The following is a 23,240-nucleotide window of genomic DNA, read 5'->3' as shown; positions in this document are numbered from 1 at the left end:
CTGAAGACATTTACTGACATATGATGACATACTTCCAGCAACTTTCATAGGTTTAAAGCACTTGTACATCAAACTTCATCGAGTAGTGTGAGCCGACATGAAGCCAACCTGCCACCTGCAGCCAATGCAGATCTTTCAACCCTTATGTTACGTAGGAATACTTAGAAGTCCTGCTGATGGTTGGGGTGGAAGCGTTCTGGATCTTTTGAAGCTTATCAAGGAGGTTAGAACTGACGCCTGAATGGATGCTGTTACAGTAGTCAAGCTTCAATGTAGCAAGAGCTCGAACAAGATCATGTGTTGGGCACAATTGTCAGGTATTGCCAAATGTGATGATTAAAGTAGCAGGTCTTGCTGAAACAGTTAACGTGAGCACCAGACTCAAGGAAAAGACGTTAACATCAGTATCTTGCTACGAGAGTGTGTTTTTATTGTAGTTTGTATTATTGATTAAGTGATTATTATTATTATTGGGTCACAATGTTTAGAGTTTTGAGTGATAGTTATTACAGGACACATTTCATATCATAAGTGTTCAGTGCTAATAGGATAATTTAGTGGCACACCTTTAAGATAGCGCTTTAGAGGTATCTCCCTTTGAATATGTGTATTGAATTGTTGACTTCCGGCAGACTACAAGAACGTTCTAAATTAAATGTGATGGTCGTATTGTGCTCGAATATTCAAGAATCAGTGACTGTATATAAAGGCTGCTTGCAGTTTACATGACAGACGGATAACTGGAGTACATCAGTCTGCCTGCCTCTTCGTTGACACTTGATCTGCATGACCACTGCTTGACCGCTCGTCATATAACATTCAGTATAACTGTTACTCACTCTCAAAATAAGACTTTGGTGAGTTGATACCATATTTGTGACCCATTACTTTAGATTTGACTCAGTTGCATTGTACATGAAACCTCTGTTATGAATTGTTGTGTCTTCCTCTCTGATCAGTACATAATATTGGATATTTTAGTCTTGTCAGTGTTCTTATTCCTTTTTTCACGGCAAATATTTAACCGAAACAATCTGCAACTATAAGGAAGTTGGTCAGCTTTTCAACTGTGCTTTTGATTCAGTTATTGCCCTCAACTATGGAATGCAGTTTTATTCAGTATACATCATGACAACGTTTGTCTCTGAGTGAGACTGGATTGATGAAAAGGCATTATTCAATATCTCCTTCCATTTCGACAAAACTGTGACATCTGGGAATGTGTAGTGTACGGAAAACTAACAGGTGGCTCAAACAGGAAAAGACGACACCTTGAATCCATCACTAACGCTAAAACTTGTTTTGTATTCAAGAAACGCAGATTCCAGTTTTGTGTGCTGAATGCTCGGTCAGTCATTAAATCACTGAAACCTTGGTGTATTTTGTTCACCTGGACCACATTGCAGTGATCAAAATGACGCCAGAAGGCTACAAACAGTATATGCCATGCAGTAGACGACGAGGTGGCGGTGTTGCAATTCTAGTCAAAAGCTATTTTCAATGCTCTAGGTAATGGGCAAAAACCTTTGTATCAACGTTTGAAGTTATGTGCTTAAAATTAGATCAGAACGACCGCATTATGGTTTTTGCTGTTGTATACTTAGACATACATGCCTCACTTTTGAAACGTGTGGTGACGTTTTATGCAACAATTATCACATCTGAGGAGCAAAGCAGCAGTGAACAGCATAGGAAGACGCTTGCTGTTCATAAACAAATGCATGCCTACCATAGTAACCATGTCTTGTCGAGCAGGCAAAAGCATGGCACTTGAAAGAGACTTCACACGGTGCGTCAGGACAGAAGGAATTCTTGCAAAGCTTAAACCAACTGCATTTTAGGAAGAAGAGCAAAGAATACCCATCAAGAGACACAAAAGAGTAACTATAAACGTCTTTCCTGATTCCTTTTCTGAAAAGGGTAATTAAATTTACTTGGATATTGGACGTATTCGTCACAGATCAACATTGGAAATACCTGCACCACGCATGCAGTTTTATCTGGCCAAAAACAGACCAGCTACTGAAGGAGAGGTCCTTCATCTGATAGGAAAAAGCCTGTGTATGTTCTGCATGCTTAACCTTATGTCAGAATCATAGTTAACTTGTCTCTCTCTGAATGTGTCATACCAACACAGATGTCACTGCTGTTCAAGAAACCTGAATGGATGGATCGGGACATAGATGTAGGGCAATTGTTTCTACGTGATAAAGCATCATAAGATTAGGTCGGACCAGAATACACTGAGGATATACATAACAAATCACCAATCTTTACCAGAAGTAGCATGTATTTATTTCACATTCATTAACAACGTTTGGAAACTAATAAGAATGCAGACCTTGAGTTATTTGCATTTACCTGAAGGAGAACATAACCAGTCAAATCAAATAATATTCATATGCTTGGTCATACAGAGATAATTTAAGACATGATCTATCTTTCGAATTATTTATACGATATGTAGTTAACATAATTCCAGATGATACAGACATAGTTCCTGTCATACTAGATGTGATGTAAGAAGATACTTGTCGCCACTGATCCATCTTTATTATTTTATCATTCTGCTAATGCTAATTCTCGTGCAAATTAGATGTACCAGTATCGATGTTGCCCCAGCAGTGCAATCAACCTGAAACATATCATACGCAAAATATCCATATTCTGTTTCCAAACATGGAAGCATGAACACTTCCTAAGGTGTGTGGGTCCTTGGTCATTGGTCCACATTGTGTGGGTCATTGGTCCACGGTTCATCTGAGTAATGAATTTGGACGCAGTGAAAGACCTGAGAGAATTCATCGTTCAGGGTTATGACCATACGTGTTTGTGAGTGAATGAGTTTAGCTTTAGGTCTCTTTTAGCAAAATTCCAGCTATATCGCGAATGGGCTTCACACATAAGGCCCATGTAGGGGATCAAATGCTCTCACTTATAGGCTACCCAAAATACCTGCATAGGTTTTAGACCATTACAACATGTTAGTGAAAAAGCAAGCATTACGTTCTTACTACGTGTTAGCAGAATCTGGCCAACGGGCCTCGCTGTACACTGTACAGCCTGAACATACTGATATACTTACGGGTGCATGTGTCCCCCTTGAGCGTGAATCCAGTACAGCATGTTTTCACTTGTCTGTAACATGTATTCAGTCTATACCTAAAACACAAGCAATACGAACTCCTCAGAAATTGTGTGAGTCTTTGCACGTCAACGTCGCGCTCAGCAACATAGTTTTCTTTCGTTGTAAAGTATGTTTAGGGGGAAAGTAGGAAGATGGACAATTAATTCACAGGTTCAATAAACAAGGTTAACCGTATGTTCAAAGATATTCCGGGACAATCACATAAATATAGTGCGAGCAGAAGGTCCTTGACATCAGCAAGGACAGGATTTGTTTTGTGGGGTTTTTTTTGGTTTTTTTTTTTTTGTTGCTTTTTAGGGAGGTGGGGGAGAGGGTGTTGTTCTGTTTATTCATCGTTTCTTTGTGTTTTTTTATGGGTGGGGTTGAGATTTATTCCTCGTGGGGCCGACTGTAAACGATACTAATAATCAAGGACAAAGGCTCTAACAAGAAAACCCCGTCATCAAGCAGTATGAGCATCAATCTACGCAGCGGGGATATGATGACAAGGATAAACCACGTCAACAGGTCTGATCGCCTGATCCTGTTACTCAACAGGCACAAGTTGGCGAAGCACACGTCTGACTCGCGGGTACGTCGAGAGGCAAAGCTAAAACAGAGCCATTAACAGAGACAGACAGACACAGAGGCTTGGATAGACAGAAAATCAATCTAATAAACAGAAACTCAAGGGAAAGTAACACACGCATGCAAGCAGACACTGAGAGACAGAAACTCAGACGAACTTACCGTGGGCAACGTCCGTTTCCACACCAGACATAGTATCTGCCTCTACACGTGTACGTCTGTGTGTCCACACATGCAGGTCCGGATCTGCTTGTACTGGATGAACAGCCGCCACATGGTTCTGAAACAGAGGGTCTTTAACTGAATGAAAGACAATGGCAAGTACCACTACTATAAGGTTAAAAGAGGGAAAAAGTCAGAGAAAGGAAGAGCAGTGTATGGATGGGAGACACATTAAGAAAAAGCTACATCAAAGACTTGAAAACCAATTGTCCAAAATGGCAAAATATTTTATTCTAGTAAGCTTTGTATGATAATGCTGATTCGGATGCATTACGGCTAGTACAGAAATTTGATAGAAGATGTGACCTCCAACGATGCTGAAAGTGGGGACCATATTCGGAAAAAAGACAGTGAGTGAGTTTAGTTTTACGCCGATTTTTAGCAATATTCCAGCAATATCACGCATTGCACTCATGTGGGGAATCGAACCCGGGCCTTCGGCATGACGAGTGAACTCTGTAACCACTTCGCTACCCCACCGCCCCGGGAAAAATAAGATATTTCAAAAGTAAAGATTTGTGATCAGCAGCTGTACCGATGGTAATGGAATCTTTGATTCCCCAGTGGCTATCAGTGTATGAAGCAAAGTGCATCGTGAATGTTGATCCAGATTTCTTCAGAGTCGGCTGTCCACTTGTATGTGTCTGAGTTACAGGATTTCTCCAGGGAGGTTACATCGGCAATACAGTCATCAGTGTCAACATAAGAACTCTGTGAAGGGCGTGGGTTGCCTTTTACAGACAAGCACGTGTTTGAATAGGATGTATATAGCTCATGATTCCTATTTTGCCTTAAACAGCACTCACAAACGAACATACACGCACGCACACACACACACTGGTTCAGCATGATATACATTTTCAACATTTCACGACAAACGGAGAGAGCACTGCAAGAGTGTCTCATTAATATCACTGTGTATCAGCATAACATGAGGAGAAAATGAAAACGGACAACCAAATTATTGTAGTTGTTACCAGTCTTGTATTCCACAGAGAAGCCACCGTATCTGTATCCTTCATAAGCCCTCATCAGTATCAACATCTCACTACCATGGGAAACAATATTGCCTTTGGGTGCTGAGTTACAGCAGTATCTGCAGAGAGAGCGGGTGAGTTAGGTTAGTTTTACGTCGCACTCCGCAATGGTCCTGGTGTATGATGGCTGTCAGTAAATAATCGAGTCTAGACCAGACAATCAAGTGATCAACATCATGCACATTGATGTACATATTTGTGATACGATGACAAGCTTGACTACACGATTAATGCCCCTCACGACAACCATGAGTTACAAAATATCAATTCCTACCTGGATCACTGGTCAAGTGTAGAAGGAAAACGAAGGGGGTATTTTGAGAGTATTACACGATGCCATTTATAAAGTGGTCAAATGCAACATATGTCATATTTGGGATTACAATTTCTAGTATGTTTTTTGTTGATTCGAACCCGCACCCTCACAGTCAGGCACCGAATCGCCAGCGCACAAAGTCAGCCGCCTAACCCAGATGGGACTCAGCCAAAAACGTACTAGAATTTGTACTTGACTGAGAAAGCGAAATCCCAAATATGACATATGTTGCATTTGACCACTTTCTCAATGGCATCATGTTATCATAGCTTTCGGCCGTGGGACCCGTGCCAATTCACACTTATCAGAGGGATACACAAAGTACGCAGTCTAGACTACCAGTTGTCCGACTTTCATTTTTGTGGAAGTCGCGGTGGCTGAGCGGGTTAAGCGGCTGACTTTGTGTGCTGGCGATTCGGTGCCTGACTCTGAGGGTGTGGATTCGAATCCCGGATGGGACCCAACCAAAAACGTACTAGAGTTTGTACTTTACTGAGAAAGTGAAATCCCAAATGTGACATGTGTTGATATTTTAATAGCATTCACGAGGATTCAGTGTTTCTATTTGTGGTTATACGTGTAAAAATAGCAAACCTTGGTCCTGCTTTCGACAGTTCGGCGTTCCTTATTTCCACGTACTCCAGGCAGGTTGAGTGACAGGGAAATGAGAACTGCCCCTTGAATCTTACAAGGATTCTTTTGAAACTTCCGCCTAACTGAAAGGAAATGCTATCGTGACTATTATAACAAGTGAGAAGTAATTGATATGTAAAACACACACCATGGTGCTAAGTATTAAAGGGCAGACAAAAATCTAATTTAACACATCACACATAGTCCCATTTCATCAGTGATGATATCAACCTCTAAACCTTACCCCTAGGCAAAACAAAAAGACTGCATTTAATTTCTAATTCGTTTCTTGAACATCTTGGTCACTTGGATTTACTATTCTACATGTATATTAATGTCAAAAGGAATTATTTACCCATTATTCAATGTTTTCAAACTTACCTGACCCTTCACAGATATACTTCCCAAATGAAACCAAACAGACACTATCGCAGCAGAGAGACAGTTGAAACAGATTTCCCTTGAGTTATCTACCTTGGTTAATATTCAATCCTTATCTTCAATGCATGGCCATATGCGCACCATGAACAGTAGTGAGAGAAGGCAGAGGTCCTCGAGGAAGTACAGATGTAGTATGTGGTTAATATCGCGAAACTGCAAGCGGGCTAAGCATAATACACGACAGGCACGAGGGGTGAGCGGGTGAGTTTTTACGCCACTTTTAGCATCACAGCAGGCAACTCCAGAAATAATAGGTACAGGTAATAGAAATGATAGGACATTTCCAACGTGCATATATCCACAGTGAAGTATGCCCAAAGTTCTACACTGTACAAATATTTCAGCATAGTTTGAAAGACATGAGAAAAAGATGGGTTTTGATCGAAAGCTAGTGAAGTCACTGGTGTTCCGGAGAGGAAGGGCCAGAGCATTGCAGACTGTTAGGAGACTGATCTGCTGTCTGCATAAGAAGAATGATCTGTATGGCATAGGAAGAGTGGAGAAATAAGCAGACCTAGTCACGACAGGTGCAGCAGCATTTTGAATTCGTTGAAGTCTCTGGAATAGTCATTTGTTTGTTATAGGGTTTACAATAGTCATTACTTGGGATACGGTGACAGTTTTTGCCGAATCTGTGGTCAGGTATTGCCTAGTGGAACTGCAAAACATATTCTAGATAGGTGCGATATGTGATCATCAAATGAGAATGGAATATTTTCTCCATCAAAATCAAGAGCGTTCAATGAGAACTGAGAGCAACGTTTTGCAGGACAGAACCAAGTAGAGTGCACTTTCTCTTCTCACACTGTATCACGTGGCACTGCATCACAGAGTTTTGTCCCCTGTTTTCAGCAGCATCCGTCCGTATGTCCGGTTTCTTGTTAATGCGATATGTCATGAAGCATTTCACTTGTCTTTAAATATGGTGATTTACGCACCAGCCAGCCTGGGCGGCCTTGACCATATCTTCATGGTCACTATGACCACTTTTCAAACCGCGGTATCTCTTAAAACGTTGTACACAATTTCTTCATGTTTACCCACAGCCGTCATTAGGGGGTTATGCAGTCTTTTCACTGTCACATGACACTTTTCAAAATATCGCCTGTCGCTATACCAGTCATTATGATCTTTCATATGTGAAAGGTTGTATTGGTCTTGACGATTTAGACATAAATCTTAAAGTCACCTGTTTTAAATATTATACATGGTAAAGATACCTGAAGAATATGTTACCATTTCTTACAATTTTGATGTCAGGAATTACGATAACGGGTATTAGGGTAGGGTAGGACAACAGGAGGTAGAATACCAAGGAAGAAAATTTAGACTTGCCCAAGTCCTAATACACTCTGATACTGACAGTGGATTTGTGTACCTGCATCTATGCATTCAAATCTACTATATTCATGACATATTTCTGAGAAGTGACCATGACTAAAACCAGCATCACACAAAAGTGTGACCAAAAGATACAAACTATTAAAAAATTGCAGTCCTCTTTAGCGGTGGTGGGCATTGTCATGTTATGACTAACACTTCTTCGATTCAAATGGAAAGCGGTTTAACTGTAATACGTTTTAACCACGCTGTGCATTCTTTGAAAGCGCTGCATAACGGTCAGGTGAGATCTCCACAGTATAGTTTCTGTCAGCGGCTCCATGGGGCATTCAGGTCCTGGGGATATGACATTGGTGGATCCCCATTGGATCGTCCTGGTGGTCAGAATATAGTGCAAATATTGCTCAGTGTTTGTCAAAAGCATCTATTTTACATCCGGTTCATGAGATGAGATGAGATGAGAAAGGATATCTGTACTTTACTAGGTGCAGACGAAACAGTTCCCTGCATCACATGTTTTATAAGGATCAAAACAAGGTATGTCGCTACCTTGTCGGTGGTCGCCTCTGTATCAGTCTGCTTCGGAACATAGTTCTGCCAAAGTATGGCCCTTGGCATTTCACCAAAGCTATGTGATCCCTAGTCGTCCTTCACTTTCTTGGCTAGCAAAAGCAGGCAACATCCGGAAACAGCCCTTCAGGATGGAAATGTTCTCATGAAGGTCTATCATGACTGACGAGGATCAGATGTCGTGTTGAATGTGTATGCTGTTTATCCCGTCGATAGGGTTGTAGTGTCACTCATGCGACTTGCTGTTATGAGTCACTTCGGAGGTGACTCAGTCAGAGACTGGTACGGACTGAAACTGACGCTGGTGATGGCATTCTGTGGATACAGAGCCCTGACAAAGCACAGAGCTAATTCCTTGCCCTCGTCAAGTTATATCTATATTGTCATCATTTTATGAAAATAGCAACATTACTGTTAAAATAGAAATATGTGAAGCATCACATCTTCACGTCCACTATTACCTATCAGAACTGTCATGAAAAAGTCATGAGAACCACACCTCGTACCCACAAGATAAAGGCAAAATGACAATCTCGACACGAATGTTATAGAAGGTTGGTGGGTCGTCCCAATGTTATCTTTATGGGAGGATAAACAAAGCTCATAACATATACCACACAGAAGAAGCCTCATATTGCTCACGGAAAGGGTTACTGGAGAATGATATCTGTTAAAGTGCAAAATATCCAAGAACATCTAATGCAAGTTCCCTAACACGTCCAGTTGCGCGAAGCGATGCTTATGATGTTGATCACTGGACTGTCCGGCCCGGACTCGATTTTTACAGGCGACAATCAAACAAATACTTGGGGAAAATGAGAATGCACAGACTAAGGCACAGGGACTCAGATCTGTCTCAGTGGTGTCTATGTTCCATAGATGTCAACAGGAAAGTTGGTTTCAGTGGGGAAGGGAAACTATCGTGTAGCATAAGTTAAGACACAACAGCATGAAAATGGGCTATAGATTACCAACAGTTCAAGGTAGATCACCATACTAGAGGACTTATAGTACATTTGCTTCATTCATTTAACAAATCTAAATCTCTCAAAAATGAAATAATTAAATGACAACACTTATTGTTAAAAAGATCCTTCATAGTTCGTGATTTGAAATAGTTATCCCTTGTGATGGAATATTCAACACAGTCAAAGCGGGACATGCTTGACCATGATTCTTTCATCACATGGGATACAGAACGGCGGATCCTCACCTTTCAATACCTATGCGTGAGTATACCTTGTGTGGCCAATACGACATCGTCGAATGATGACCATGTAATTTCTTGATACCCACTTGCGTGCCCCACGTCTTCGGCATCAGACTTTAAAATCAGAATATGGAATGTTGACAGCAAGATCGGCCTTTGTGTTCCCAGAAATGCCCACATGGCTTGGTAACCAACAAAAGACGATGTCGTATTGGCCAGTAGCACGATCATTATACAGTTCATTTATTTCTATTAAAAGTGGATGTTTACAAGAAATATTTGTAATAGCCTGAAGGCAAGAAAGAGAGTCAGAATAGATTATATACTGTTTATGTTTTGGGTGTCTTTCAATATATTTAAGAGCCGTTAGTATGGCGTTAGCTTTAGCTGTAAAAATAGAACTGTTGTCTGGTAATCTAGAAGATATTGTTCTGGATCCAATGACAGTGGCACAAGCCACCGGCCTTGGACCCATCTGTAAATAAGGATTTGTAATTGCTATATTTACTTTGTAATTAATGATATTCCTGTTTATATTGTAATTCATTAGTGTCTGGTTTCTTAAATGCAGTGATTGTTAGGTCGACTTGTGGCCTCCTAACCAATTGGAGAATTAAGAAGACAGGAGGGAGCTATATTTTCTAGCTCAATGCCGGCCGAAGAAAGGACTGGCTTAATTCTGTGTCCTAGAGGCGGAACAAGAGAAATATTTCTTGTTGTATAAATCCTCATAACGGGGATTGAAAACACAGTTATAGGCAGGGTTAGATTCATTAGAGTACGATTTGATTATGTATTGTTTTATACAGTGTTGTGTCAGAGATGGTTCATCAGTCTCAACCGAGAGACTTTCAGTAGGTGAAGGTCTGAAAGACCCAAGACAAAGACTTGCACCTTGGTGATGGACAGAATCAAGAAGTTTAAGGTTACTTTTGCAGGCTCCACCATATACGATGGGGCCATAATCGGGTTTTGAAGGGACCAGTGATCGATATAAGTGTAAGAGGGTAGTTTGATCCCCTCCCCACTCCCCACTGGAAGCACCTTTCAACAAATCGAGTGCCTTCAGGCATTTGGCTTTAAGGGATTTAATGTGTGGTAGGAATGTGAAATGGGAATCAAAACTTAGACCCAAGAACTTGGACTTTACAACTTTGATGAGCGTGCCCTTTAAAGATAGTTCTGGGTCCTTATAGGGCTTATGTTTTCTACAAAATGGATTTTGGATTTAGAAAATGTAAAGCCGTTTCCAAGACACGTTTATTTATTTTGTTTGAACATAACTGCAGTTGTCGTCAGTTGTATGTGTATGCTTTCCACGACAGGAAATATTGAAATCATCCACAAATGAAAACAAGTGAAGCATCGATTGAATCATTTAAAACTTGAGCTAAACTGTTAACAAACAGATTTACGTTACAGGCAAAAGGCAAAATAAGTAAATGTAAATCATTAAGATTATTCCTTAGCCCCCCTACAATTCCACTGAATAATGGCATCGGAGCTCATGGAGGCTTAATTGGAGTCCTTGACTGGGGTCTATTCCCATGGCCTGAGACTCCATCTCAAAAGGTTCAAATGGATTGTGAACCTTTACAATGGTGTTTTTGTTTTGTTTGTTTTTTATTTTCACTCTTTGATAATTGTTTATGGCTACTGGCATCTTTACCGTTTTGAAAATCGATTTCAAATGCAACGTCATTTATGGATTCAGACAGTAACTCTGTCTGAGAACATGACACGGATGTGTCTGTCTGTTTCATGGATATCTGAGAAACGTCATCTAAAAGGAGTCGATCTGCAACCCAGGATATTGATGTCTGACACATGATGGAGGTGGTGGCAACTTTAACGACTGGAAGTGGGCAAGAAATGACAGTTGAATATTTAATGGTAGGAGTTTCAGAAGGATTTAGAACCATTTGAGGTATATTTGATTTTAAGAATTTGGGACTCTTGTTGGAAAAAGGGACAAGTCTTTTATGAGGCCAAATGTTCTCCATTGCAGTTGGCGCACTTAATAGCATTTGTGCACCCAGTGCTTTCATGGTTACCATTCCAAGGAGAGCACACCGTATCATTTCGGCAAGATTTTGTTCCATGTGCAAATCAGTGGCATTTATACCATCGGAGGAGATTTGGAACATGAACTTCCACACCGATATTGAAATAACCAACCTTTCTGATTGATTTTGGAAGGACTGCAAAACAAATGTTTGTTTTGACAACTTCATCATTTTATTTTATTTTTCTTTTGTAAAGCGTTTAACGCCGTAACTCCTTGATTCCTTAGTTCAACTGGAATATTTTCCTCGATCATGTCTGACAGACAAAGAGCTCGGTCCCTGATTATCCCTCGACATGAGTTAAGCTTCTTAGGCATAAAACATGAAAAGCTGTAATGACTAAAGGAATAAATTCCAGGCTGGTTCGGTCCATGACACTGTTCTCAAGAAATACAGAATTCAGAGTTTCGAATATCCAGATTAGTCCATGAGCCACCGCCTTCTGGCACTGGGCAATTTAACAAAACAAAGAGCCATTGGTAGACACTGTGTGATAGACCTGCCATGAACAATAGCAATATAACAATAACCAACCGATTGATAGAATCGTTCCAGTTCTACCAGCCGTCAAGGTAAAGTAAGGGCCAAAGCGGTGTACTGAGCAAATGAAACATTGGTCCAGGTTCCAACTGCCCTCAACCATCAGGATCCCATCATCCACCGACACAGGGGAGCAGCCCACGGCAAACGGGTTGTCCAATTTGGGACCTGCAATATGGTGCTGTTGACACATTCTGTACCGGGTCCACACGGGACAAGAGCGCTTAGTATTACCCAGCACCCACCCGGAGGAAGTGGCTTTAAACGGGTGCCCTGACCTATCAGAGACAATGGTAAGATTAGTTCATTCAACAAGAGATACACGTTTTTTAAATGTAAATTTCACTGTTGAAGAAGTGTAAATTCAAATGTAAATTACCCAAATGGTGAAACAGTAATCAATCCATGGTGACAATGCTAAAATAGCACCTACTTTTATTCGCCAACTGCATTCTGAATTAGCTGGATATGATTGTCCATAGCTTGGAGACTTGAGTGTCTGCCATTCTGAAGATGCCTCAAGGTCCGTATCCCCACACACAGCTGAAACAAATGAAACGCGAGCCTATAGGGCGTTGCGTAAGGTGACAAGACGCGTGAAGATTGGTATTAGGATTGATCTTCAACAACCCGTGCTTTTCGTCTGAGGTGACTAATGGGATCGGGTGGTCAGACTCGCTGACTTGGTTTTCACACCTCATCTTGCCCGGATTCGATTACTTACAGACCGCCGCCCTATAGGCAGAAGTTTGCTGAGTGTGGCGTTAAGCAGCGAACAGACATAATAAATAAGTATAGCTGGTTTAATGGTCAGAATGCTGTCTAACGCAGACGTGATGTTCTTTGAGCTTTATCACGGAAAACCAAATTGGTACATAACTAAACTAGTGTGCAAAAGAAACGATACCACTTGTTTGTAACGACATAAAATGAAAACAGAACACGGTTAGGATTGGTGTTATACTTTTGATAAATCATTTCAGTCAAAATTGAACACTGAATTTGACAAGACCTTAAAGATGGGTGGGGGCGAAAAATGAACATTTCCTTAGAGCACTAATGAGAGAAACAATATGAAACGTCACATGAAACGTTTCAACGTCAAGTCAGTAGAGGGTATGTCCACCGTCAGCCTCAATACACGCCCGAACACGCCTGCGGACTGATGACGTCAAACGGGTGATGACGTTGCCATTCCTCGAGAAGATATCGTTCCAAGTCCTGAACGTTTACTGGAGGCACAGGACGACGTCGGATGTGCCGATCGAGGTGGTCCCATAAGTGTTCGATGGGATTCATGTCCGGTGAACATGTGGGCCATGGCAAAACCTGTATGTTGGCGTTGTGAAGGAAGTTCTGTGTCAATCTTGTGTGGCCTTGCATTGTCCTGTTGGAAAATGATTCCACGTGGTTGTCGCTGAAGAACGGGCACCACAACAGGTCGTAATGTGTCATCACGATAACGCTGCGCTTCAGATTTCCACGAATTACGACAAGCATTGTCTTGACGTCACCACATATGCCACCCCAAACCATTAACCCTCCACCTCCAAACGGCCGGACTTGATGAACACAGTTAGGCGCCAAACGTTCACCAACTCTTCGGTAAACAAACTGCCGTCCATCGTTTCTGAAGATGAGGAATCTGCTTTCATCCGAGAACAGAACACGTGCCCAGTCACGACATTGCCAGCGTCGGACTCGCCTGACCCACATCAATCTGTCGTGCCGATGTCGAGGTGTAAGGAGCGGTCCGCAGTAGGGATGACGGGGCCGGATACCATACTGCCGTAGTCTCCTGTAGACAGTCTGTGGACTGATCTGGTGACCCAGTGCTGCAGCCGCCATGGACGTCGCCGCTGCTGTGCGGTTCCTCAGGTGAATTACCCTGATGTAACGATCTTCACAGAGTGTGGCTACTCGTGGTCTTCCACTCCTGGGCCTGGCTAACGTGTGACCTGTCTGTCGTAGCCGCTGCATCAATCTGGTTGATGGCTCTCTCTATGGCTGTCAAACGTGGCATGTCTTGTGTTCTTTTGTGTTGCTGTGATATCAACGTGTTGACCCATCCGTTTTTCTACAGTCTTTAGGCACGTCACTTTCACGAATTTACGTTTTCCCCGGAAGTGGTAAAGTGTTCCAGGTATTTTCCATCAAATACGCTTTGTTTGGAATATGCAATGCGGATTGGCACTAATTTTTTAAAAGGTTGGTATAGTTTCTTTTGGACACTAGTTAAGTAAATAAAAGCATGAAACCGTGGAAATACGATCAAGTCAAAGACCACAGTCATTCCCCGTTGATCTTACAACAATTAGTCAAGGCCGACATTGCTCTATCAAGTAATGACAGGCTCCATTTTTCTTACAAGCACTGAATGACACCACTGCTCATACAGCAAGCACATGAACTCCCCCAAGCACTGAAGACTTACAATTATTGGGATTTCCCGTTACTCTTCCAATAAACACTGGATTTGCCCATTGCTCTTACAAGCACTGAAGGCCCTTGGGGGGCAGTGTTTCCATTGACAACTATGAAGGTCAATGTAGATGTAATAATTGTCTGTGTTTTGCTTACTAGATCTTTTAAGTGAACATTAATTCAGTTACTGTTATCTACAATGATAATGTGTACATATAAAGAGTTACCTCCCTTTCCTGGTTTCACATCCGCGCAGAAGTCCCCACTAAGTCCATCTGGGCACTTACATCTGTTGCAGTTCTTTGGGTCTCTGTAGCCATCATACCTGCACGCCTCCCATGACAAACCTCCGTCGCATGTCGCTGTTGAAACAAAGGCATGCTTCATAAAGCATGTTTTATTCATGAAAAAGTACCACGACACGTTGATAGTATATTTTCAGTTTACCACCTCAAAAAGATTTCACAGACATGATTTCAAGTTTGGAACCACCACAATCACCTATATCATGAAGCCATGCAATCAACCAATGTTATTCCATTGTATTGTAACCAGCACGTCCGGGTGAACAAAGACAAACGAGTGGGACGATGATATTACTTACAGTTGCAATACATCAGATTCGCAAGTTTGACATCATAAAAAGAAAGATTTCGTCTGGAACCCAAAGCCGAATCCATACCGGCCTCTTTAGCTGTGATTGTTTTTGCCCAGTTCCTGCTGAATGCCTAGACAAACAGATGATCAAATTATGATTAACCCAACTCAAAGGTATTTATAAACGACCGAACAGGAGTTGATAACGGCAGGGCCATAATCCTTTGACAATTGTTCCAATATGCCTTTCAAAGAAACAAATAAACATTCTCAAAGGAAAGGAGTATAAGTTCATCCCAGTCAGCATGTCAGATGAATGATTTTGTGTCTTGCATTTTTGTCATTTAGCAGTACATTTCCACCAGATTGCCTAAAAGACATTTTACTGAACAGGGTCATGGGGATGTATAGGCTCTAAAGTTCGGGTTTGCTGCAGACACACTCCTTGATTGATATGAAGCACCAAGATCATACAAAGTTTTAGCAGAACATTTCCACCAGACTGCGTAAAGGCCATTTTACTGAACAAAGGCATCAGGATGTATAGGCCCTATAGTTCAGGTTGTTGACAACACCATCGATGACAGTGATCGAATCCCACCTCCAAAACACCCCCCCCCACACACACACACACAGAGAGAGAGAGAGAGAGAGAGAGAGAGAGAGAGAGAGAGAGAGAGAGAGAACGGAGAGTTTAGGCTTGTAAATATTGGTACCCTTTCACGATAATGCATAATAGAAGAATAGTCGTATGGCATCCCAAATGATTCAGCTTCTTCCCAGCCTCTACTGTAAAAGTTGTGACGTTTTCCCCACTCGATGTTTCCATAGTGAATAGTGACATAGTTGTCTCGGTCCGGTCGTGAATGCTCGTGCCAGAACCCCAAGGCGTGGCCTATCTCGTGGGCTACAATACCTTTCTGTGTGAAGAAGAAAAAACAGATGCATGTTGACATTTAATGCGGTCGACACATGTCTAATCCTCATGTTGATTATGGTTAGCTGTTACTGAGTGACAGTCGACAATTTATATAAATGTTTGCCAAAACTTACTGTTTCGCAACCACGTCCGATTGATATTGTTTGGCTAAATGATTGTTTGCCAACATAGGAGTAGCATCTGAAACAGAAAAGAGAGAGGTTTTCGCCACGCACGGTGCTGGACACAGAATGTGAAAGTGACAGAACAGATCAACGGCCCCAAAACCAAGTCCTTTTCACTTATCGCATAGTTCGTGAGACAAACACAAAGGGTATGTCAGAGAGGCCAGCTGTTTACCCAACAAGGCTGGATGCAAGATCCGTAATACTCATTTAGGGCTTTCGATAAATCGTAAAACCGAACAGTGTACCGGTTACATGCTGTGTGATAGAGAAATATATTCACTTAAGCTATCCTGTCACGCAAGAAAGACACGACTGTCTGTACACAATTTTAATTACTTTCCCAAGGTTCCGACAACTGGGAAATATCCGTTTGAACACACACATTTTCAATTGCTGATGTTTCTTATTGCTATTATTTATTAGAATCATAGCCCATGTGGTGTTTGGAATCAACAAATTGGTTCACATACCCCCTTTTTTGCTGGAACAACAGAATGGGACTTCCAGTATGTTGTCGAGCTTCAAACTTTAAGCATGTCTCTTCCTCCCAGTGGTGAATACCCTCTTTGATGGCCTTCATTCCTGCTGCATCTGGAAACATTGCAACCATGTTAGAAGCACATCTATGGCTCTTGTTCAACGCTGCGCTCAGCAGTATTTTAACCATATGACAGCAGTCAGTAAGTAATCGATTTTCGACACAACAGTCCAGTAATCAACATCGTGCACATCCATCTCCTCACTTGGATATGATGACACATGTAACACCAAGTCAGCAAGCCTGCTCACCCGATCCCGCTATTCGCCTCTTACAACAAACATGGGTTGCTGAAAATAAATAACTATTCTTACGAAATGAGCACCATTTGCAATTTTACATGTCTACGCATTCAGGAACAAATTTTCCATCTCCAATGATAGTATACCATTTTGTGTGAATACGTCAGAGCATATGTTCACCCAGAGTACATTTGCAACATACGATAGCGACCCTTTCGTCCATACCCAGAACATATCTTCCTGTGGTTAAACTATACTCAAAAAAGAGATTTCACATTCTTTCTTCGTGACGCTATAAAAGAACAAGAGATTGTAAGATGGTTAAACTGTTATTATTTCATTGCTGATATCTTTGTGATGTAAGCGATACACTGACAGTGACACAATCAGTTCAATTAGACTACACTGTTGTTCCAAATCATGGATATACAGAATGTCAAGTCACATGAATAAAAATTAGAAATTTCTCAGTTCAATATTGTGTATCGCCGCCCCACGCATTCACCACTGCCAAACAACGTCTCCTCATTGACTGCCTGATGCTTGTGAACATGTGGTTGGGGATTCTGACATTGCTCGTGCAAGGTAGAGCCAAGTTCCTGCAAATTCTGAGGCTGGTCCCTAAGATCACGAAGCCTTCTCCAAAGTGCATCCCACACGTTCTCTGTTGGACTGAGGTCAGGGGACCTCGATGGCTAGTCTTGACGTTGATTCCAATGTTTTGAAGGAAATTTCGTGTCAACATCGCGGTATGCGACCGTGCATTAACATGCTGAAAATGTAGACCCGGGCAATGAGCCGTCGTGAAAGGAACGAGTTCAGGGGTGAGCACCTAGTCGCGGTAAGCAGGAGCTGTGAGGCTTCCACGGATGACCACAAGTTGAGAACAGTTGTTCCCACAGAAAGCACCCTACACCATGCAGCTTCTGCCCCTGAATATGTCAACTTCCTGTACACAACATATCGGTCACAACGTCGTCTCCAGACTCTTTGCCTGCCGTCCGCAAATCTGAGAGTAAACCTGGATTCATCACTAAAGACGACTCGATGCCAGTCTCTCTGGGTCCATCGGAGGTGACGTTGGGCCAACAGCAGACGTTGACGTTGATGAAACGGCGTCAATATTGGCCGACGATATGGACCTCGAGAATGGAGATTGCCAGCCCACAACCGATTTTGTCCTCTGTGAGGACAGTCGACCTCTCAGCCCTGGTTCATATAGCTAGCAGAAATCTGTCACGTAGGTGACGTTGGACGATTTGACGGTCTTCTGCTCGTGACGTCACACGTGGACGACCCGACCTTGGGCGATCAGAAGTGGTGCCAGTTTGTTGTAGACGACCTACACAGTACGATGGCTGCATCCCATTGCTCATCCGACGACAATAACTGATCGTGGCATTTAAAGTACCGTTAGAACTGTGGTTTAAAAGTGATTTTTTTATTGTTTATTTGGGGGAGGGGGGTGTTTATTTTATTTATTTACTATTTGGGGGGATTAACGTCGCTGGACAGGTGGAGTCCAAAATAATACCGCCCATAAAAATGCGTTGCGCGGGATAAACAACAAATACATTATTTACGTCTAACGAATACTGAGTCGATGTTGTAGGGGATGGTTGTGGACCAACGGTTTCCATCCCTAGCCTTCCGCTTGAGTCTTCTGCTCCTGCTTTCTTGATTTATTTCTCTTTCCATTTCATCCACATCCTTTCTTGTAAGTACTAGGTCGTCGTCAGAGTCAAAGATGTCTTCTAAGGCTAAAGACTCCTGAAAATGCAAATGGAACAGATCGTGGTGAGCTGGCATGCCCACGTCTCATCTTACTGGATTTGGCACCATTGTGCATCATTTAAATGGACTAGAGGGCGCAGAAACACAGTCACATCAATTACTGCATATCCATATGATGTCATATATATGTACATTTTTGTTTCAATGAGTATTTACACAAAAGTATGAAGCGTGTTCATGATAAATGTATAAAGTGAAATGTCTGGATTTTTACCAATGTGTAATTGAATTTGTCAGCAATCTTCTTTTCGATGCGTGCTATCTTGGTGGCGATGTACATAATATCCGACAGACTGTGTTCCTCCAACATGCTTTGAAGTGACATCTGAAATATAGGCATTGTTTTAAAGGAGACACAATCAACCAAAGCTTAATGATAACACATTAAGTGCGCGGGTTTTACAGATGGCATGCCTGTCGCGTTTTTCTGACTTTCAGATACTTTCAGATCAGTAGACTCACAAACGGCAGATAAATATTGTATAAGTTAGTGTCTCCATTCCACGGTCACGGTCGAAATTCTGAAGTTGGGCCTCCTAAGGACCGGTTTTGAAAGCAAATGTGAAACATTTAATTCATACTTCACCATACCCATGATGAAGAGGATCGTCATCAAGTTATTTTGATGGCGCCGATACACAACTAAAGAATATATGCTTGACTGGCTTTGCCGGTTCGTTACTGAATGACCACATTTAGCATGGATGTACCAGCGAATATGACTTCCTCTTCCTTACAAGCATTCGATGACACATCAGTCAATGGTGGTGTGTTTAATGCCATCAAACTAAACTTACTACTACTTGAAAACCAAGACCTGTTACTCAGTGTTTATAACCTGAATGGATAATGCCTGGACTGTATCAAAATTAAAAGTGAAAAGATGAAAGGTGCAGCTCCCCGTAACGATCTCCACATGCCCGAGGTAAACAATTTACCAAGTCTGGTTCCCACTCTTGTAATACCACCTAAATTACAGGTACCTGCGATTGCCTGTGAAGTAGAGTAGTACATCTGCTAAACGGGGTGAACATTTGTTTTATCTCAGAAAACTGAAACTGGTTGCCTTTCTTTTATCAGTCAATCCTACAGACAGAGGGGCATTCTAGTGACGCAACAGAAGTCCTCTGCAGGTCAGGACATAAGTACCCCTGCTGTGCTGCAAAAGGGTGAAACTCTTATTGTCAAGGGCTATAGCTATATTCATGCGAGATTTGCTCTCCCAACATCCATTAAAATGGAAAACGTTTCATGAGGGGATTGGTCTACTGTTTGCTGTTTCTAAAAGCAAGTGTTTCATTTATACACACCAATTTCCAGTTGAAGTCTGGAATTTGAAAATAACTTATTACCGTGTGCTTCGTTGAGACCTTGTCACCTTAACTGTTAAACAAACTTGGTTTTGATTAGGTCTTTTAGTTTCTGCCTGTTGTATTTTTCATGTTTCTGAATTAGTTAGTAGTTAAGCCTGGTAATCGTGCCAAACTAATACCAAAAGCTTGTGAAGATAAAATAAGCATAATAGGAATACATTAAAAGAAGTGTGTTACCAGACTCTTTATTTCACATATCAACTCGTATAGCGAGAGTGAGTGGGTTTAGTTTCACGGTGAACTCGCCCCAGTATTCATGTTATATGGTGACGGCTTGTAAATAGAGTCTGCACCAGACAATCGAGCAATGGACAACATCAGCATCGAGATTTGGATACAATGATATGTGTTGACCATGGCCATAAACACATCCAGGCAAAGAATAACATACAAGCAACAAACATTGGGTATTGGTGACCAATTCTAATCCAGGACAGTGCGTCATATAACACTATATCTCTTTGGATTTAAACTGGACTGGTAAGTACACTTGTGAGTTCTCAGCTCAAAGAGTACAATAACATCATCACCAGTGCTTTAAAACAGACATGTCTTAACAGACCACATCTGCACGGTTTTACAACAAATCTGTTGATAAAGGTGAAGGGTAACAGAAGCAGTTATCAAGTAATTCACGAAACGTAGCCACTTCCAGGCTGTTGGAGACGTTCTAATCCACGACCTACTGTGCGTCGACATAACCTTGTCATTGCTTTAGCAACTTGAGATCTTCAGTAAAATTGAGATTTGTCCCTCCGTGTTGTCTCGCGTGACCATAAATCATAACTATACCATAGTATGAAAGCAACGTTAGCATTACTAGATGAATCAGTGTCAGTGTCAGTGGATCGGAGGTTCTGAATAAAGCAGATCGTCTTCATAGACTACATTTGCACTGGTTTAAACTGATCAACAATATAAAATGATATTATAGCTGAACGTAGTGATGATAATGTTATACTAAGGAGCAGAACTCATAGCATTCGATTCATCAACTGTGAATGCAGATCGGTTAAGTGTCTGGTTGGCAAGTGTGAGTTCAACTGTGTCAGTGGCTTTCACAAGACTCGAGAAGTCGAATGTTTTACCCACAAGTTTGCTGACTTTAGAACCGTTAGTCGATGACACAAAGGAAGTTCCATCTCCGGTTCGTGATGCCGAAGTATTGTTTGTTGCCTCATCGTCAGAAGATTTCTTTATGGTTTTGGCTGCTCCTTTTGCTAGGATACAGCTAAGGAGAAGGAAAAGCAGTCTATGAAAAAGTGGTCCCATTGCTAAGGATCTGGCTGTCTGGTGCGATATCTGCACATGACCTACGTTAATATACTACATTCGTAACCGGGCAGAATGTGTTTGACGTTCATTATTCTGCATGATTGATCGTAATCGCTGGATTGAAACGAGGCGCAGTTGGCGAACACAACTCCATGTGATATATACAATACCATATATGGATAATAAGCTTGAGATGTACGACTGTCTAGAATGCAACTTCATATTTTGTGGAATATGTCTACAACATTTGAGGCATGCAATTTTTCTCACGTAATTCTGTTTAAGTGTATTGGATATTATTACAATAATGTTATATAGAGCCGAGGCATGATCGGATTCAGCAGTACAGCGTTCATTTAGTCCATTCTGGTTTTCATGTTCTACTATGCTTTAATAGATACGTCTGTAATTCCGTTAGTCATTTTCGTGTCGTTGGTCCTTCTTGCAGTTACAATTTGGAAAAAATGTGTTGAGCGTCTTGAATTAAGTACAACAAGGTAGGTAACCGCAATATTCCATACGTGAGTGTGTTTAGTTTTACCTTGCATTCTGCTATATGGCCGAGCTCTGCACGTAATTGAGTATAGATCAGACAATCCAGTGACCAACAGCATGAGCATCGATTTGCGGAACTGGATCCGTTGACACGTGTCCACTACGGACCATGGCGAGCCTGACCACCCGAACCCGTTAGTCGCCACTATTAGAGGAAGACCACTTCACACCAGGACCTTCGCGGACTGTAGGAAATTCCCAAATCACACATGGGCAATTGACGAGTACAGTTTACGTGTCAGTATCATGTTATTATGTGACTCCAGTTTAAAGGGAACACGGTTTAGTGAGTGAGTGAGTGAGTTTCACACTGCAGTCAGCAATATTCCAGCTATATGGCGGCAAGGGAAGAAGGAAACATGTTTTATTATAGTGTCATATGCCGATTTCCAACACATATATAAAAACACACTGATATACAGAAAGAGCATCCAGGCATCATCAACAAATGAGACATCATCAGCAAGCATCATGGTAAGCACATCTTTGATACAAAGACACCTTTACCACCAATTTCTTCCATGGGATGTACAAATTTGTTGATAAAAATAATGAACAAGTGTGGACTGAATATACATCCCTGGCGAGTTTATGGCAGAATGACTTGGTTTTTGCGATTTTTCAGCGTAGTTTAGGATCTAGTTGTCTATCATTAAAAAAATCTTTCCTTTTCATCATACCAGTTTCTCACCTGGCCATGTGACTGTTTCAGTTTTTCTCACATTGGTCTATAATCTCATTTTTTATCCACGATTTTTGTTTTCCCACAAACAACGTTTCTATTGCAATCGATGCAACGTTTCCATGTAGATTAGCACCTTTATTACAATCGATGCGACGTTTTGAAGTGTGTGCTAATGTTTACTGAATCGATTGCAATAAAGATGATGTGTGTACTCAAAGTTCCTATTCATCATTTGTTATACCGATTGACATATTTTGTGCATAATAGACTGGTAAGCGACACGTGGCATTTAACCTGTTTTTGTGAGCTGCAGATGATCGGACCTGTGTGCAGATATTGATGGTTCTCCTACACCCCTTTCACAAGTATACAGACAACATAACAGCATAAATACTCGGACTGGCTGTATTTGCATAAGATAGCATGAGGTTCAAAGAAAGTAAGTTTTCAGAGCCCTAGTGCTGTTTGCCGTTGTTTGCTGCAGCAGACGCACCCCCACTACGAAGACTGTGCAAACCGTACATTTTTATGTTCTTGACAAACGGCTTGAATATCTCTA

At 41.6% G+C, this 23,240-nt stretch overlaps 1 protein-coding gene across 1 annotated transcript in view; it reads right to left on the bottom strand.

Annotated features, from left to right (window-relative positions):
* Nucleotides 1-2,630: 2,630 nt before the first annotated feature.
* Nucleotides 2,631-23,240, bottom strand: part of LOC137256471 (zinc metalloproteinase dpy-31-like) — a 31,873-nt gene continuing 11,263 nt past the window's right edge. The window contains exons 4-16 of the mRNA XM_067794310.1: nt 19,008-19,118; nt 18,583-18,769; nt 16,690-16,810; nt 16,166-16,232; nt 15,829-16,032; nt 15,120-15,243; nt 14,743-14,877; nt 12,521-12,634; nt 5,885-6,002; nt 4,915-5,033; nt 3,878-3,995; nt 3,086-3,162; nt 2,631-2,635 (exon numbers count right to left, since the gene is read on the bottom strand). Of these exons, the coding sequence (XP_067650411.1) occupies nt 2,631-2,635; nt 3,086-3,162; nt 3,878-3,995; nt 4,915-5,033; nt 5,885-6,002; nt 12,521-12,634; nt 14,743-14,877; nt 15,120-15,243; nt 15,829-16,032; nt 16,166-16,232; nt 16,690-16,810; nt 18,583-18,769; nt 19,008-19,118 (1,500 nt within the window). The remainder of the gene's footprint in view (nt 2,636-3,085; nt 3,163-3,877; nt 3,996-4,914; nt 5,034-5,884; nt 6,003-12,520; nt 12,635-14,742; nt 14,878-15,119; nt 15,244-15,828; nt 16,033-16,165; nt 16,233-16,689; nt 16,811-18,582; nt 18,770-19,007; nt 19,119-23,240) is intronic.

The sequence above is a fragment of the Haliotis asinina genome, chromosome 11 (assembly GCF_037392515.1).
Source record: "Haliotis asinina isolate JCU_RB_2024 chromosome 11, JCU_Hal_asi_v2, whole genome shotgun sequence".
In the NCBI taxonomy this organism is placed as follows: Eukaryota; Metazoa; Mollusca; class Gastropoda; order Lepetellida; family Haliotidae; genus Haliotis; species Haliotis asinina.
This window is presented reverse-complemented; position numbering and strand designations above follow the sequence as displayed.